The sequence below is a fragment of the Macrosteles quadrilineatus genome, unplaced genomic scaffold (genome assembly GCF_028750875.1).
Source record: "Macrosteles quadrilineatus isolate MER2022 unplaced genomic scaffold, UCM_ALF_1.0 Scaffold_7__1_contigs__length_78375512, whole genome shotgun sequence".
Lineage (NCBI taxonomy): Eukaryota > Metazoa > Arthropoda > Insecta > Hemiptera > Cicadellidae > Macrosteles > Macrosteles quadrilineatus.
Genome location: NW_026542600.1, coordinates 69,563,948 through 69,583,789, shown reverse-complemented (window position 1 = coordinate 69,583,789; position 19,842 = coordinate 69,563,948). Strand labels below are relative to the sequence as shown.

Sequence of the window (19,842 nt, the reverse complement as noted above, 5' to 3'; positions counted from 1 at the left end):
ACAAATTTCTTTGTGACTGTTAAAGGCACTGCTTAGGGTTTATAGTTGAGCCGATAAGGAAAATGCCAAAGGATACTCATATATGGATTATGTACAATCATAAAATGTTTTTGACAATGTGATAAATTTGGTCAAATAATTCTATTGATGATTTGATATATATAATTATTTATGATATTGATTCCAATAGTCTTAACTAAAACCTGTGGACTAAGGAATGCATTAATGAGAAACACTATTTAATTTTCAATGTTTTAATTAATAACAATGGTACAAAATTATATACATACACTTATGGCAGTGATCTGCGTTCAACACAATGGCAGTATTTTGGCAGTTATTATCAGGAGGTAAATTCTTGTTTGCTACAGTCTAAGGTTAAGCTTGATATCGTCTAACTACCAAAATGTCATACAAATTTATGTTATTTTAACTAATTGTGCACCATTGTAGTGAGAAAAATTATTTTGATCTTAATTTTTAAACAATTGTCTTCTATGCCTTGTTTCAAGCAATAACATTTTAACAAAATACTAATGCAAGAACAGCATGTTTAATTTGAGCCTAATATGAGTATTGAGATTATTTAACATTACTTATTAAAACATACTAACACTGAAGCGTTAATAAGTAGCTTTTAGTTCAGACTTAATTTCCAAGTGAAGGTATTAAAAGGAATTAAGATGCTAAATAAAACTAATAACCGATGAAGTACAAATATGTTGTTCAGTCTTTACAAAGATAAGTCACAATGTTTGACTAAGCTTAACTTTGCTAGACTACTTGAAGCAGACTTTGCCAAGTTTAGACTACTTGAAGCAGACTTTGCCAAGTTGTATCCAGAAGCTCTGGTTGGCTTTGCCGATGTCCCTCAAGGCAATGTCAGTGATAGGCAGTCGAAGAGCTCGGTCAGTGGAATAGCTGATGGTTGTACGACTCCATTCTTGCTTTCTCGACTAAAAAAATAACAATTCGAATTATAACAGGATAGCAGTATACAGGGTGATTGGTACTTAGTGTGACAAAATATTTTTGGTGTAAGTACAAAGTAAATGAAGTGTGATGATGCATATCAAATGTTCCAAGTCTAAAAATTAGCTTCCCAAAAAATTATTTTATGTTTTTCAAAAATAACCATGCTTTTCAACTTAATACAGCGATTTCTCAATTACATGTATATGAATTTGAGCAGATAATGTCATTTTCGTGTTCTACATTAAATTTTGAATAAGAATAATACAAAATGACAGAGGATCAGTCGTAAAAACTCCATTGTAAATAGATTCAAAGATAAAAATTAAGATGTTTTATAAAAATTCAAAAAACAATGGTCTATTGCATTTTTTACACCCTGTATACAAGAAAGTGTTGGAATATGTTAAAAACTGTGCCATTTTATAAGCTTTCCAACCATATGCTACACTATTGAGGTTTAGAAATCTTTTCGTTTGTTTTAGTGGTTTGAATGCCAGAAAACAGGGAGTTTTTTTTACTGTTTTACTGTTCAAGCTGAAACAAAAATACAACTTTTGCTTAATAAATGCCGACTTTCTATGTTTTAAATGTTAAAGACACCATGCTTTGTAGTCTTCAAACCACTAAAGCGTACATAAGCAGACATAAAGCTCAAAAGTGTAGCATATGATTGGAAAGCTTATAAAATGGCGCAGTTTTTAACATATTCCGACACTTTCCTGTATACAGAGTGTGAACAAATGCAATTGACCAATGTTTTTTTTTTAAATTTTTATCAAACATCTTAATTTTTATCTTTGAATCTATTTACAATGGAGTTTTTACCACTGATCCTCCGTCATTTTGTATTATTCTTATTCAAAATTTAATGTAGAACACGAAAATGACATTATCTACTCAAATCCATTTACAGGTAATTGAGAAATAGCTGTATTAAGTTTAAAAACATAGTTATTTTTGAAAAACATAAAATAATTCTTTGGGAAGCTAATTTTTAGACTTGGAACATTTGATATGCATCATCACACTGCATTTACTTTGTACTTACACCAGAAAATTTTTGTCACACTGAGTAACAATCACCCTGTATAACATTTTGGGACAAGAGTTAAAAAGGATCCTGAGTGGTTTAAATACCTTCGGTAGTTCGAAGGTTACCCATCTTAAAATTAAATACCCCACTGCAGCAAACCTACAGACTATATTTCCTCAAAACATCAAATGCATTCCCTATTTAAACAACATTAGGTTTAATGATTATGTTTGCTACAACAGAGTATCTAAAAGAAATTATTTTTAATTAAATGTTAATAGCTTAGCTGTACAATAAAGGAGAAAATAAAAAAAAATGTACATCTAAAGTTACCATTTTATTTTTAAGGAGGATAAGTAAACTGTTGTACGTTGTTTGTTTATAGATATATTTTTATAATATTTGGCAAATTTATTATTTTTATCTAGTTACACTATTAACATGTTATAAAAATCTTGTTTTATTCCCTGTAGCAGAAAACCTAGGTACTCGTTAAACCTAATGTTGTTAAAATAGGTAAAAAGTTTGACATAATTTATAAATTAAATCAGTCAAAACGAATCTCGCTTAGTCTGCAGGTTCGTTGTGGCTTATGTGTATTTCTATACATACATATTATTCCATATGTTTAGTTTCAATAAAGACATATAACTTTGAATAATAAGTAACTCTATTTTCAATACTTTCTCTGGGATAATATAGATATTTTGGATAATGTACAAGTTGAATGAACTTGTAGTAATCTTATATATAAAAAAACTTTTGTATAACTTATTACAGCTAGCCTGACAATACTAATGGATTGAATTACACGCAGTTGGTACCAAATGAAAGATATTTTCCTCTAAATGTTCAGAATCCCATTATAAATTAAAATAGGCTCAAAAATAAGCACGAAAAATGAATTTGATTTTTTTTTATTAACACAGGTAGGTCTTATGGGTTGCCATCCTGGTGACAAAATAACAACAAAATATAAACAGAAAATCAAAACAAATTCCAATCACAAGTGTTATTTACAGAGTGGGGTGAAAATATAAAAATCTGTACATTACATATTTTTGGTCTAGTTTTCAACCTTGGGGCGACCTCTAGGAACTAATATACTTTTCTTATGGAGATTTAACATGGAGCCAAAATTTAAAGCTTATGACAGCCTTTAGAAGAACTCCATCAAAAGAAAGGTTACCGATGTGCAGGTTTTATTTGTTTATTGAAAATATTTATGTTAATTCTGTCAAAATGGAAATTAAACTTTTTATGGAGATTTAACATGGGGCTAATTTTTAAGCTTACGACAGCCACCCTCACCATAATACTGGACTGATTTAGACTGGTTTGGTACCTATAGAAAGGTTCATATATGTCAGGTTTTATTTGTATTTTGAGAATATTTTTGTTAATTGGGTCAAAAATTGAAATCCAACCTATATTATGGAGATTGAACTTCGTGCTAGTTCTATATATTAATAGACAAGCATGTTTATTCAAAACCTTTTTTCTCAGCTCCTGTGCATCACATGGAAAATCTATGCATACTGCTTTCTAGCAACCCCCCCCCCATGCCCCACAGGCAAATATCTTTCTAGATATTTGCCTGTAGATGTGCAGAATCCCTTTATAAATTAAAATAGGCTCAAAAGTAAGCACAAAAAATTAATTTTAAATTTGGAAAAGATTAACATGGGCCTTATGGGTTGCCATGTTGGTGACGAAATATAAACAGAAAATCAAAAGAAATGGAAGAAATTCCGATCACATGTTTTATTTACAGCGTGGGGTGAAAATAGATAAGTTTACACAATACATACTTTTGCTCAAGTTTTCGACCACGGGGCGAGCTCTAGTATGTATTACTAATATGTCTATAGTATACATAAATAATATATACACATATGCTATACAAATACTTATATTTTAGCAATATGTCAAATATTCTATTTGTTTTATATTAATAGAGGATTGAACCACTTACGCGACACTCGTCATCATCTACGTTGTACCGGAATTTGGCATTTCCTCTAGGCATTATCTCGGCGTCATTCCAGCCCAACAGTTTCAGCCCTCGTCTATAGGTCTTGTGCTCCAGATCAAAATAAGCCACCGAGTTGAGGCAATGATAGGTCAGATTTTGACTTGCACTGGTAGATAGTAGTTGCAGGAAACCAATTTGGTTACTGTCTGCCTTGTAGTTTATCTGAATGAATAACAAAAATTAAAACTGACAAATTTGTTTTCAAGAATGACCAATTTAAGTATATTATTATTGTACAGTAAATAAAAATACGTCTAACACTTTAAACATTGTACTATGTATATTAACACTTATACTGTTTAAACAAGGTGGCAAATATTTGTTATATCTGTATATATGCATAGTTGTATGTGTATATTTGTTACCTAAAGAAGGGTGATTTTTTTGTTTTGTTTTTAGCACTCCGTAAGTTGATTATATGGGACAAATATTGAATGAACATTGTGCCATCCCAGCAGACAGCCGTATGACCATTGTTGTATAATTACATATGGAACAAAATGGCTGTATTTTATTTCATGTAATTGATATGGGATCAATGTAGTACTTTTTCTATTATATTCTATATATATATGAAAGATAGTATGGTAATATTTACCATCTTAACATTACAAGTGTAAATACTCGTAGAGGATTTAAGTGTTATTAGACATATTTTAATTTACTTTCTGTGAAAATAATAACACGTAATATGCTTATTAAGAAGTTAATTTATATTCTTGTGTCGTTAAAGGTCGGTTTTACATCTGCCTTTGCAACTAAGGAACTTCACTAGATAATTATCTGTTTATTTCTCGATTGTTTGTGAATGTTGGTTTTCATTTCTTCAAAATTTAATTCACATGATGATTGTTTTTTTTTTTTTTTTGTTTTTTTTTTGTAGAACCCCTGTTAATCAAATCCAGGTTAACCGAATCCCGGGTTAAGCGAATTTGTTCCATCAAACAAAATAATACAGGGCAGAAAATGCTTAAGTAATTTATGTTGTTTAGTTTAAGTATTTTCTAACCCGTTGTAACATTTTTGTAGCTGAAATTAAACACTGAATTAAATAGACATGGTCTTCACTTTTTCTACACACCGTGGTAATACATTGGCTATTTTTAGCATATGATGGGTTAACCGAAAAAATTGTTTTCCGAAACGGCTCTCCCCCCTTTATTTCGGTTAACGGGGGGGGGGACGGGGGTTCTACTGTATTCTTATGATTAAGTCTTGAGACAATTATGGTTTATTTTCATATTTTTTCTATACAACTAAATGATTGACGTTGTTCATGCATACTTTAACGATGTGAATCAATTAATGGCTCTAATAGGCTATATCACTTTGACTTTCATGAATAACAGTTTTGAATTGAGTTGAACCTTGAAGCCTGCGTCGAGCTCCGATAGCCAGTACTCCTGCTCATCCCCAAGATGTGTTATGTGGGGACTGGCCGCTGGTTGTGGCAGTAGGCATGTCAGTCTTTTCTCAATGTCGCATTGTACCAAGATGGCGTCCCTTATGTCTCCTTCATTCGGGTCCACCCAGTACTCTCCTAGAAAGATTAGAAACGCTGATCAGTGACAGGTCATCATCAGTTATGGATTTAGAATATTTACGATCCTAGGCCAAAATAACCCGAACACCCCTTGCAGCTTCCCCACGAACATTTCCGCGATCACGGGGACATTATTATCATCACCTGCGATCACGGGAAAATCGCGAACATCTCCCTTGATTTGTCGCCATCGTCACCCACAAGAGTAGTAAAATATTAATTAAAAAAAATTGAATCGTTAAATGTTAGTTCTTAAAAGTTATTCTTGTACAAAACCCCATGGCCCCTTTTAAAGCTCGCCACCGGTCATCACCCTTCATTAAGACAGGTATTTAAATTACCTCCACAATTCAGCAATACATGAGTTGAAAAATTGTATTAGCTTTTTATTTTAAATATATGGTATTTAAAGTATATACTTTAAATATTTGGAAAGTTGTAGTAGATTGGTTATACATATTCGTTTCTTTTAACCTTCAATGAATTTTTAGGTATTTTCTAGTCACCCAGTTAATGTTGTTTATTTTATTCTAGCAAGAGAATTCACAATTTTTCATGGATTACTTTTGAAATTTGCAATTTCATTTTTTGTTGATGAGATTATTTGGTAGGCTGTACTAAACGTATCACAGTATGTTATTTCTTTACACCTATCAATTGATTAATTACACTATAAGACTGTGCTTACAATTTAACTGAATAGACCTAGAAATTCAGTTAAGCTTTTTAAGTAAAGAACAAAATATAAAATTATAGAAAGGTTTAGAAAACCACTATTCCCAGTTAACACTTTTAACTATATTGTACTCACCGTTAGGCAGGTTGGGATAAGCAACTGCAAGATCTCTGCAAGTCTTGGCTGGGGCGAACTTTGTTCCATCGGGTTTCTTGAAGCGCTCGAAACTCTGCTTGAGGTGTTCGTAGGCCTTGAGTACCAGCGCTCGCCTCTCCTCTTCTGTAACATCATTGCCAAACAAGCGAGGAGGCTCGTCTCCACTGAGAGGGTCTGGGCCCTGTCATCAAGCAAAACATCGATACTTGGCATGAAATATTTGTTAAGTTATGTACGATGATGAGTATTATCAAAGTTTTAAAATTGTAGACAAAGAAAGTACGTAATGACTGCTAATCATTTTTTTTTATTAATCTACTACATTTTAATTTTTATAAAAAAATGTATGCGTAAAAATTACTCTGAGGTCTGCAACAATGAGTAGTGAGATCATACACAGGATTTGTAATAAAACAGGTGTTCACCTTGCTCGATCCTTGGTTCAAGAGCGCAGCCAACGCAGCAGCGTCATATCCAAGAGGTTCCCCGGCAGGTCCCGGTGGTCCAGGAGGTCCTGGACTTCCCGGAGAACCATCCTTACCAGCCTCTCCCGCGGGACCTCGGGGACCAGCAGGGCCCATGATGCCTGGAGGTCCTGGGTTACCATCTCTGCCAGGCGTCCCTGGAAAGGAAAATAGTATTGATTTTGAGTCAATAGCTTTTATTATTTATATGGTTATAGTGACATTGACTATATAACATGTATTATGATGTGTAATACATTATATATTTGGTGATGCTGTGTAAATCACATATATATATAGATATATGGATTTAGAGTTTGTTTTACAAACTATAAACCGAAATAAATTGAAACATTATGTTCATAACATTAATTGCTAACAAAGGTTCTGCGATATTTTACATTTAAAATATTTTTTAACCCCCCTAGCATATGATGAGTCGGTGGCTCAGTCGGTAGCGTCACAGACTTCGGGCACAAGGCAGCGATGGCGTGGGTTCGGATCTAGTTCGGATCCTGGTCACTGCCGCAAACATTTTATCAGTACAGTTCATCCTTGTACTGTACCGGCTCACCCTTTGCCATGCTGGATACGTTCCACGCACAGGCAGTTAGTCTATGTGGACGGGTAAAGTTAAAAGAGGACACCAACCTCTAAAAAAAAATTAATAAAAATATTAAGGGGTAGGGGGTGACTTTTTTCAAACAGCTACCCCTATTGAGTGACCTCATTTTGAAGGGGCTGTCTAAAGAAACGCAAAGACCAAACCCGAGGTGTACATCTCACCCCTAGCCAAAATGGCAGGTATTCCAAAATTTGATTTAGGGTATGTGAAAAAGCTCCAATTTCACAAATATGGAAACAATCCTGTATTTTTTACCGAAATAGATAGAAATATTCTGTTTGTTGCATTGGTTGTAAGCAAAGATTCCAGAACTTTTTACATTTAAAAAAATGGTTTAACCCCCCCTAACAGGGCAGGGGTAGGGGGTGACTTTTTTTTCCAAATAGCAGCACCTAATGAGTGACCCCTCATGTTTAAGGGGTTTTAAAAATAAATACAATGAGGCTTCAGGTTTTTGTCACTGTATTTCTTCATAACCAACCCTTCAAAATGAGGGGTCACCTAATTAGGGATTGCTATTTGAAAAAAATGTCACACTCAGCCCCAACCTACCCTATTGGGGTGGGGGTAAAAATACTTTTATGTAAAAGATCCCGGAACATTTGTTAACAATCAATTCCAAAAACAGAATATTTTGGTAAAAAATTACAGACTTGTTTCCATATTTGTGAAATTGGCGCTTTTTCACACACCCTAAATCAAATTTTGGAATACCTGCCATTTTGTCTAGGGGTGAGATATCTCCTCCGTTTGCATCATTGTGTTTCTTTTGACAAACCCTTCAAAATGTGGGGTGACTCAATATGGGTAGCTATTTGAAAAGAATAAGTCACCATCTACCCCCTACCCTGTTAGGGGGGTTTAACAAACATTTTTAATGTAAAATATCGGGGAACCTTTGTTAAAAAATTCAGATTTGTTTCCATACTTAATTTACACACTATACTGTATATAGGAGAGCAAAGTTCAGTTTTCCTGTTGTAACCTATTGAAAATGTAAGAGGTGGTATCCATACTTTTGCTTAACCTTGTATAATCAAAAGTTGTGTGCGTCAATCATTTTTTTACCTGGTGTATATCATATTTTTGTAGATTTTTTTGTATCACAAGAGCGATGTTATCGTGTGCATCACATATTTGGTGATTTGTATGTCAGATATTTGTTGTATGTTGATGTTGGATTGGGTACTTACCCCGGAGACCAGGCTCCCCATCTTTACCCGGCAATCCCGGAGCTCCTGTCATTCCCTTCTCTCCCACAGGACCCTAAAACACAACACAGAATCCATCTTGGTAATAACAAATGGTTTTGTTTACAAGCAAACTTGCAAACTTCTTCTCCTTTGTTTTAATTTAAAATCTTTGATTTTAAAATGTATCGAATGTATAAGTGTAATAAAATGAGCCTTGATAATACTCTTAAATATTAACTTTATTTTCAATTCAAATTAACTATTTTTCAATTTTCACAAAGAAAATATATGTATATATACTGTAGGCATAATTTAATAATATTTATTTTCTTTATATAGTTTCATATTAGTAATTTCATCAATAAAATATCTTATAGTTATAAAAAAGATCAGAACTGTTGTGAACAACCACTGACCATATCAACAGCATTTAAACATACTGACTGATAGAACCCATACAACAGCTTAAATATACTAATCCATATAAGTTTTAGATAATGTATATTTGCTATGATTCATTGAAGTGTCGTTGAAATAGAGAAATTATGTGTCAGTACCTGTAGACCAGGAAGTCCTTGAAGACCATTAAGCCCTCTGTGGCCCTTTGATCCCTTGGGCCCTAACTCCCCTCTCTCTCCTTTCACCCCTTCTGGTCCTGGTGGTCCTGGTTTTCCTCTTGGACCCTAAGTTTAAAAAAACAGGATTTTTATCTCATGTCGAGATATAAATTGTGTTGTATTTATAAAAGTAAATATTATCTCATATTAAGTACGGTATGTTTTATTTCAAGCAATAAGGTGTTTTTAAACTTAATAAAATATTAATGAATAAGTTTTGCTCATGATAATGATCAGTTAAATCATTTTATGAATTAATTATTATCTAACATCTCTAAACTCAAAATTTTCTTTAGAAGTTGAGTTATACAATCTGAGCAGAAGTTATTTAGAAAGGCAGGTTTATAAAATGCAAAACAAGGTATTTGCCAAACAACATAGTCAAAACATGTAACCCTACTGGTTATATAGGAACGTATGGCATGTTGAGGTAATATAAACTTTCCTCCATCATATCATAAAATATTTACACTATTTGAGTTCAAAAAATGACAATATCCTTGCCTTTTAAACTATTAATGATAAATACTGTCTGTGTGATGTTTTTTTTAAGTTCTTTGGACCTACCACTTGTCCCTCAACTCCTTGAGGACCTGTTTCGCCCCTTGGACCTCTTTCTCCAGCTGCACCTGGGGGACCACTGGATCCTGGAGGACCCTAGGACAACCATAAAATACCTCTGTAGAAACAACTAGCACAATTAACTATCAAATACCTCAGTGAAATTAAGTGGAACAATGAACTAATAAACTAGTACAACCATAAAATGATATCTGAACAATAAACTAATGGAACATGAATAATATACTTCATCAATAAATCTGCCCAAAATATTATCTATGAACTGTAACTAATGCAAAGTTAAATATCTTAAAGATGAATGTTTTAAATTAAGGTTTTCAAATTTCCAGATATAAGATTTTGTAATGTTACAAAATCGAAGCAATTCAAAAGTTAAAATTATTCAGCAAGCTTCCTATAGAACGTAAAAGTCTAACCATAACATTTGTTTGAATCCTAAACAAGGCTCTTTGAGGCTTTGATATGCTAAACCAGAAGAAAAGTATGTCCAATGTATTTTATTCAAGTAGAAATGTGACATGAATTTTCATTTTGTAAATAATAATATTTTTCTCGTTGAAATTATCATCTGAATACAGATGTTTAAAATATATCATATCAAGTTAAAATATTGATTAGTAATATAGAAAATGTTTTTGAAACCCTACAAATATATCTCTAAACCATGTTTTGAATGTTTTATAACATGTTTATACCAAATTAACCAAACATCAACCTTTAAAGAAAATTTACAAAAAAATATTTTTAGAATTTATTTCACGCCATTCTGTTTTCAACTGGATGTGGGACATACCAAGTTTTGATTCTTCTATCCATATTTTAAAAGATTTATATAAAGGTTTCACTCCTTTGGACAAGACAAGTATCATAAATCAGCTGAAGACAATTTTAAGGTTTGTTTCTACTTGGGTTAGAGGATGTTTTGTTGTTAAATTTGTTAAAATTATTAGCCTTGTGATTGTAGTGTCTTGGACTTTGGTACAACAGAAATGTTCAATCCTGACATATCCACAAACATTTGGCAGATGCTTAACCTTAAAGGTTTAAAATTTCTCCATACAAAATTCCACTGGCATGGACACAAAAAAAAAAAATGTGTTACTGGAGATTACTCACTGTTAGTCCTGGAGGTCCAGGGGACCCAGGATTTCCTGGTGTTCCTATGGGTCCTTTGTCTCCAGGTCTGCCAGTTATTCCAGGAGGTCCTATTTTTCCGGGTGGCCCTTCTGGTCCCTGCTCTCCAAGAGGTCCTGGTGGTCCGGGATTTCCTGGAAGACCCTGGGGTCCTGGAGACCCTTCTAAACCAGGTTTTCCAGGTATTCCTGATTCTCCCTGAAAATATTTAAGGCTTCTGTATATTTATTTATAAAAGTATACACAGGAAAATCTTAGACTATTTGAAAAGTCGGTATAAAAAAGGTTTGTATTTTGTTAGGTATTTAAGTGGCTATGATGTCTTTTGTTCGCCACTGGGGAAAACTATAACTTTTTCATTGTTTGAAATTAAAGAGAGAAGTCATTGGTCTGTAAATGATCCCGATCCCACCAAAAGAATCATCTGGTTTCAATCAGCAGAAAGAACTGCAAAACCATACAACACTTCATACACTAGTTCATACATATTTAGGTTAATGTACACCATCGATGAATGATGAATCCTTATATCAAAGTACTGCAGTAATCGTCAAAATTTATGATATTTCTAAACGTAATATTAGTAGAAAACCCCTTCATTTTTACCATTTTAAATTTATTATATTTTACAGACGAATATTGTTCACATAAATCCTAACTGTTCAAGACGGTTGTAAAGTTTGAATACATTTTAAAGACAATTTTGATCCTGGGAATGCTTTTTCTAAGCTTAAGTGTTTTGGTAATACCATGGGTAAAATTTAAAGTTCTTGGTCAAAAAAATTAATTGTTATAATAATCCAGGCACTAAACGGGTTTCACTGAAAGTCTGTCTAAATTTGACTTTTGATTATTGTTGGGGATATCTAGTAGATGTAAAAATCGATGATGTTGCATTTCTAGGGAGGTCACAACTCGTGGGGGGGGGAGGTTGTGTGAGTGGCTAACATTTCTGTGTCTAGCTTTCAAACGGTTAATGATAACCTACCCCTAAATATATTGTCCTTCAAAAAGGTTATGACAACCTTTGTTCTATCTCTTATTTTTTAGGCCCAAATCAACATTTCGTTACTAAATTTAACTATCTAAATTTATCTATCTTGTTACATTAGTATTTGAATAACATACCACTGTGCCAATAATTAATTGTTATAATATTAAAGTCATTATTTTCAATCAAATTTTTTAAAAAGATTAATTAAAATCGAACGCAATCAAACTGCTGATTAAATTTAAACACAGATGTTTCTAAAGCCTTATAATTGCAGGTTGAGGGTATAATCCTTGGTCAACAGTCCTTTTAATCCCTTGTGAGAAAGATATTGTGTTTTAATATTTTGTAAATTGTTCCATACAAAATTTTATTCTGAATTAACAAACGTTTAGTATAAATTGAAGAAATTATATATGTTTATAGCGTTTTCCGTTGAAAAATTAAAAGCCACTTTTATCAAAGATAGATATTAGATGTCAATATTGCTCTATAAAATGGGTTCAAAAATAATTTATTATTTTTCATAAATTCTAGCAATTTCCCTCGACTATAAACTACTTTTTGTTCAAATCTAGCATCAACAAGTTTCTAGTAGGATGTTCAAATACAGCAAAAGTAGGACTTTATAGAATGTGTAATTGATCCACAAAATGTAAAAAGTAATAGCTGATAACCACTTTAAAACCAGGCAAATTAATAAATATACTTATTAGTTTTTATTCAACTTAACATAAACGAACATATGAGTATTTCTCTTATATTATCAAAAGATTAATTGAAAATTTTATTGATGAATTCGGTAAACAACAATGCCAAAATTCAGATAGAAATAAGAACAGGAGTATTCTTGTGATAGTTACTGTATGGTTGGTAATTATAATTATGGTGATTAATGATTATAAATTAAGGTTTGGAGGTGTGGGTGGGATTTGAAGCTGTAACTGGTGGATGTTGATTATTATGATTAATGATTATGAATCAATGTTTAGAGGTGTGGTTTGTAGCTGTAACTTTGGTGGTTGTTGATTGTGATTTTATAAAGATTATTAACCAATGTTTAGAGGTGTGGTTTGAAGCTGTAACTTTGGTGATTGTAAATTGTGATTTTTAAAGATTATTAATCAATGTTTAAAGGACAGTGGTTTGTAGCTGTAACTTTGGTGGTTGTTGATTGTGATTTTATAAAGATTATTAATCAATGTTTAGAGGTGTGGTTTGAAGCTGTAACTTTGGTGATTGTAAATTGTGATTTTTAAAGATTATTAATCAATGTTTAGAGGCGTGGTTTGTAGCTGTAACTTTGGTGGTTGTTGATTGTGATTTTGAAAGATTATGAATCAATGTTTAAAGGACGGTGGTTTGTAGCTGTAACTTTGGTGGTCGTTGATTGTGATTTTGAAAGATTATGAATCAATGTTTAAAGGACGGTGGTTTGTAGCTGTAACTTTGGTGGTCGTTGATTGTGATTTTTAAAGATTATTAATCAATGTTTAGAGGTGTGGTTTGTAGCTGTAACTTTGGTGGTTGTTGATTGTGAATTTTAAAGATTAGGAGTCAATGTTTAGAGGTGTGGTTTGTTGTTCTAGCTATGTTAGTTGTTGAATATGATAATTAATGATTATGAATCAACATTTAGAAGGCGTGGTTCGTTATTACAATTATATTGGTTAGGAGAATGAATTAATGTTGTGAGAAATTCTCATATAAGTTTTGTACTATTTTGAAATTGTAATTTTGCAGTTTATATGTTAAATGAAGCAGCGCAGTTAACAATAAGCGTTGATTATTTCTCCAGAGTCATTTACAGAAGCAGTAAAGGTATTTTGACACTAGAGACGCCTCTGGAGACAAGGATAACAGTTTTGTTTAATCATCAACTTCCCAGGGGCAGACCCTCTCCCCCTTCCAACACAACCCCACCACCCCCCTGACCAAGAGACAATTCCCTTCATTTATCCCTTCCTCTACTTTCCCTTTATGTCATTTAACTTATCTCTTTTTACCATCTCAATTCATATTCTCCTACCTTTTCATGTTCATTTATTGAATATATGTATTTATGTTATTAATTTAGACTCTTTACCTAAATTAACAGTGAAAACTTTTAAAATGCTGTACATTCTTCCAATGTTTTTCTTTTGTAACTTTAACTTGTATAACAATTTATTATGTTGCAATCAGGTATTTTAACTTTCATCCAAGTAGTTAATTATTTTCTGTACAAAACTATATGTTTTTATTTAGTAGTAGATAGAGCTAAACCAGTTATTCTGTATAAATTTTTGATTACCTACGTTAGTCCCTGAGGATTAGAAATTCTGTTATGTTAATTGTTACCTCAGCATTCACATAATTTTGAAAACGCATGAATCAAATAGTGCAATATGAATTTTTAATTATTTTAAATTCTTACTGGTGCTCCTCTTAGTCCTCTGGCCCCAGCAGGGCCAGTGGGGCCTGGTAGTCCAGGGAGGCCCCTATCTCCTGGGGGGCCCTGAGGACCAGCTGGCCCTGGGTTTCCTTGTGGCCCTTCACCTCCTCGCTCTCCTTTCACTCCCTCTTGCCCCTGAGGACCTGGTAGTCCTGCAGGGCCCGGCTGTCCTGGTCTACCAACGTCCCCTGGTGCTCCCTTTATCCCTGGAACTCCTGAAGGTCCTGGACTACCTGAAGTCCCTGGCTGACCCTACAACCAATCACTATAATTAACCTTCTCTTCACCTTTTACATCTGACTTGCATGAACTATCTGTCCCAGTGGGGGTTGCAGGATAATGTAACTAAAAGGAATTTCAAATTGGTGCCTCAATTGTTTTAGCCAGTTTACAATATGCAAATCTAACAATACGTAATTTTGTGAAACATTTCCAATCAGTAGCAAATGATAAAATGTCCTTATAGTTTCTCTTGTTATTGTTTTTTTCTTATCCAAGATGATTTTAAAATATAATTTAATTTAATTTAAGATTTTTTTATTATTTATTGGTAAGCTCTGTGAGATTTGTATTTAGTTTAAAAAATACAAAATAAACACGGATGATGTATATCTTGTGCTGAGAGTACAGTAGTAAAACATATTTTAAGCATATGTTTACAAATGCTTAAGGGTGGGGAAGTATTTTGATCCTGTACAACTTACAGCCTGACCCGCCTCTCCGGGTCTTCCAGGAGGACCCATCATCCCCTGCTCTCCCCGGGATCCCGGCTCTCCCCTTGCCCCTTTGGCTCCTGTCAAACCAACCAGACCAGGTGGCCCTGACTCTCCTGGGTTTCCTGTAAAACATTCAAGATTGTTAGTATGGTTTCTGTTTTAAGCCTTAAAGACTTCTGAATTGGAGCTATACATTGATAACCAGTGGTGAATTGGGGTGAGAACGAGTGGTAAAACATTCCCACTCTGCTTTTCCCAAAGAAACTATATTTTGGTAAGCGACCCGTAATTTTCTGCAACAATTGTTTTCCCACATTGGAAAATTTATAGCTATACCACTGACATAAACGGACAAAAGCACTTTTGGGTAATTCATTTAGATTTACAGTAAAACCTCACCAAACTGGAAAATTTTAGTAGAGACATCTCTTCTGTTGAACCAAACAGCAGTTTAAAAAAATGTCGTACAGTAAAAATATTTAAGTTAATTAATGTTAATTTTGCTATAGGGTCCTCTTCTTCCGCCAGATGTCCATCTAGCCCCACTTAACGGTGCGATAGATGAATTTGACAAATATTGGCAGAGTTTGGCTGTTACCTCGGGGTACGTGAGATAAATCTCTGCAGGATGATACATGAAGCCCACGATGCCGGCAATGCTTGCTAACACGTTGTATGCAAATTCCCCATTACTGTAAGGGACTCCCGTCATATCGTTGAAGTTTCTTAATTTCATTGTACAATTTCGCAATATCTGCCTTTAATTCAGTGTTTTAAAACATTATTTATAACATTAAATAAATGACAACAGTATCAGGAAGGTTCCAAATAATATTGACAACATCCTAAAGTTTTCTATCAGTGTTAACTTACCAACAGGTCCTGGATTGCCTTGCTCTCCCTTCAAACCGGTGAGTCCTCTCTCCCCTTTCACTCCGGGAAGTCCTACAAGACCTTGTGGCCCAGAGAACCCTTGCAGTCCTTGCGGACCCATTGGTCCCCTCTCTCCTGGACTTCCCGGGGCACCGATCTCTCCAGGGGGTCCTGGGGGGCCCGTGTCCCCTCTCTCTGCCGGTTCACCTGGAGGCCCTTGAGGCCCCACAGATCCTTGGGGCCCTCTTTCACCTTGCCGTCCTATGAATGTGATATCAGAATAAATATAGGTTTAAAGGACAGAAAAAGGGGAGATGAACTATGTTGAAATCTGTGACCCAAATCTTTTAAGCCTTGACTTTTATGAACACATTGTTGTCAATAATTGTTTATTTTACTGACTTTACATTCACTTAGCATAGTAATAGGTGTAATTATATATAAAAAAAGAACTTAGTACTAAATACTAAATAACAAACAGGAGTTTCTCAGGATATATCTTTATATTATCATGTCAGTATTTAAAAGTCTTAAAATTGTAATTTCTTTTGTTGTTTAGCAATTTTGAGATTCATAATATGATTGTTGAAATTCAATGTTGTTTGGTAATTTATTGTTTGTACATTTTTTCATAAAGTATTGTGGACTATTTCCAAGGGAATTCCATGAACAGGGCTATTGGGGGGTTGAAATCATTAAAGTGCCTAGTTAGAAATCAGAATCATTATAATTTTCACAAATATAAACCTTAAGATTTTCAGATAGTAGAGATAAAGTTTGAGACAAGTACAAAATATAGTATTTGTTAAAATAAAGGATTGTCCTACTACTGTACCAAAAAACAGGGTATTTTGTTTACAACTCTGACATATTATAAAATACAACCCCATTTGCCAAACACTTAATCTTTTCAAAGGTTTTTAATAAAAGAATAATGACAATAAAATAACACATCAAACTGCAAAATAACTCAAATGTTCATGGATTTATGACAATTTCCATAGATAACTCTTCTATGGGTTATTTTTGTAAAAATAAATGGAACACCATTGAAAGACACCTGTCCTTATTCAGATAATCATCTTTAAATAATTAGGATAGTGAATGAACTTATTTCAAAACTAATGCAAAACATTAACCTAGCCTGACACATGCACTGGCAGTATAAATAATCTACTTTAATGAGAAAGAGAGGTTTTCTAATGTCCTGAGGATTTGTAAAGTTCAATTTTTCCACTATCCTCATTAACGGTAAAATATTTTTCATGTAACTTCAAAGTACTGTAGTATTATCAGATTTGTTTGGAATTAAATCATGATTAATATTGAAATTCAAGTTATATTTCATGATAAATCATACTTTTTATAGTTTCATTTTAACTTTCAAGTGAAATATATTTTTTTCAAAAGTTCTTCCTATTTACTTTTCGAATATTGAAAAAAATGGGGTGTAATATTTTTTTATCAATACCAAAGTTTTCTGACAGGTTTCACTACTATGATATTATACCATTGGCTATATAACACTATAGTGTTATATAGTCAATGATTATACTCAATAGAGAAATCAGTAAATTATGAAGATAAGAGGTTGACATTACCTGCGGGCCCCTCAGGGCCTACGGGCCCCAGAGCTCCCCTCTCCCCTTTCTCTCCAGAGGGCCCCGGCATTCCCCTCATTCCTGGTAGACCCTACACAAAAGTGTAATCTATATAGTGGTGGCAAAAATGTATTTTTTGTAAAAATTGTATAAGACTATACCCCAGAACTGCACTTACTCACAGAAAAGCAAGGTATAGAGGAAACATTCGATGGTACATCTAAGTGGTGTCTGGCACTAGTGCAATGTCTAGAACCGCCCCCTAGCCCTTATGTACTACAGCGCTCACGTGAAGGAAGACCCTGTGCCCTGTGCATTGGGAATTTCGCACAGTGCTCGCCGCTCAGGCTCTTCCTTGCTCGTCACTAGTGTATCTACACTCATCCTTCACTCATATTTGGGTTAAAATACGCACCTAGGTGGCGTCCCCATCTCAATAATTGATAATTGATAATTGATATTTCTGGCACAACATGCTAGAAATGAATGCGGTCCCATAAGCGTGTTGCCTCTGTGCCTTATTTCTCTGTGACTTAATGTTTTGTGTGTAGACAGAAAATTGTATTTTTAAGAATCTTCCTGAATGCAATATGTTAGTTTTGATAAGTATTTGGTATTAGTATATTATCAAAGTTTATTTATTACTGATGAAATTTCATTTACTTCTTAACTCTAAATGTAAAAAAACCATAAAATATCAAACTGAATGTTTTTAGACTGTAAGAGGTGTATTAGTGTGCAGAGATAACAACTATTTATTAACAGTAGTATGAACTACTTTGCAGTTTTACGTGGGAATTTATTTCAATCCAATCTATAATTCTAGCTATACTTAAAAAGTAATCTTTAATTTGATCTACATCTTTGAGTATGTTTTACTATGCATTGAGTTGTATGTATAGCTGACTGCTGTACTCACCACCAAACCAAGGGGTCCTGAATGTCCTTTCTCACCTCTAGCTCCTGGCGGACCCTGAAAATAATTATGGGAAAGTTGATCATAAGATAAATGCAAAATATTAACTTTTAACCCTGGAACTCCCTGTTTGATTCTCTAAAATTCCAGTGAATTTTTCATTGTAAATTTTTAAATGAATAAAAGTTATTATTTATAATAAGGGTACCTATATACTTTATTGTACAGTAGAACCTCGATAAGAAGACCCTCTATAACAAGTCACCCTTGATAACAAGGGTAATTTTCAAATCCCCTTGAAATTATTTTACCCCTAATCACATGTTATTGCAAACCTCGATAAGAAGTCAACCTTGATAACAAGTCTTTTTTATGATCCCTGTGAGAGTCTTGTTATCAAGGTTCTACTGTATAACATTGTCTTCAGGAAGAAACACATGACATCTTTATTTGTCGATTATACTAAAAATGCCATACTATATATTTTGTATGGGTCATTTCCACACACACCATACATGGCACCTATAAAGGTTTCATCATAATATGGTACCTATAAAAGTTTCATCATATAATTTTTTTTTTTTTTTTAGTTTCATTATATAAATTTGTTTATATTTTTTATATGTATTGTTTCTTGTCAATTGCTCAGAAGAAAATCAATGTTTTATTGTTTGTTTATGAAAAGACTCATCAGTTGACGTGAAATTGTCGTCAGTAGACACAGGAAACAAGAATTCAATTACAACAACACAACAAAAATAAAATACTACGGGCGAGTTAACAGAACAGCCAACATATTTAACTTTATACCCTTGCCTAATATAAGTCAATCCATTGGTTATAAGCTTAAATATATATGTAAAATACTGGGTCAGTCATTTTGTGACTGATAGCAATACAGAATGGACCCATAAAGTTACCGTTTGGCAGTTCTACTTTCAAATTAATTGACCAGTCATTATGAATTATTATTGCAACACTAATCTACTTTTCATAAGTTTCTAAATAATATTATAAACTGGTCTGCAATGCTTTTAAGGACTCTTACAGAATCCCTTTCAAAATGATATTGTACAAAATCCTGGATTTCTTTCCTGAGAAAAAACAAATACAGTTCAAAATAATACAGTACAAAATATGAAAAACCTACTGTTATTTTAAAAGTAAATCAAAATAATATTTTACAATTTGAAAACACAGAACCCTTAAGTTATATAGCAATTATATACATGGAATAGAAAGATTTGTATTTATACTTGAAACTTGCTCTTGGAAAAT

The 19,842-nt window shown here is 33.3% G+C and overlaps 1 protein-coding gene across 1 annotated transcript in view; it reads right to left on the bottom strand.

Annotated features, from left to right (window-relative positions):
* Positions 1-244: 244 nt before the first annotated feature.
* Positions 245-19,842, bottom strand: part of LOC128998147 (collagen alpha-1(I) chain-like) — a 60,261-nt gene continuing 40,663 nt past the window's right edge. The window contains exons 21-34 of the mRNA XM_054424151.1: positions 18,568-18,621; positions 17,649-17,739; positions 16,048-16,308; positions 15,163-15,296; positions 14,441-14,710; positions 11,016-11,231; positions 9,885-9,974; positions 9,258-9,383; positions 8,701-8,773; positions 6,844-7,040; positions 6,398-6,599; positions 5,411-5,583; positions 3,984-4,205; positions 245-956 (exon numbers count right to left, since the gene is read on the bottom strand). Of these exons, the coding sequence (XP_054280126.1) occupies positions 810-956; positions 3,984-4,205; positions 5,411-5,583; positions 6,398-6,599; positions 6,844-7,040; positions 8,701-8,773; positions 9,258-9,383; positions 9,885-9,974; positions 11,016-11,231; positions 14,441-14,710; positions 15,163-15,296; positions 16,048-16,308; positions 17,649-17,739; positions 18,568-18,621 (2,256 nt within the window). The 3' untranslated portion in view covers positions 245-809. The remainder of the gene's footprint in view (positions 957-3,983; positions 4,206-5,410; positions 5,584-6,397; positions 6,600-6,843; positions 7,041-8,700; positions 8,774-9,257; positions 9,384-9,884; positions 9,975-11,015; positions 11,232-14,440; positions 14,711-15,162; positions 15,297-16,047; positions 16,309-17,648; positions 17,740-18,567; positions 18,622-19,842) is intronic.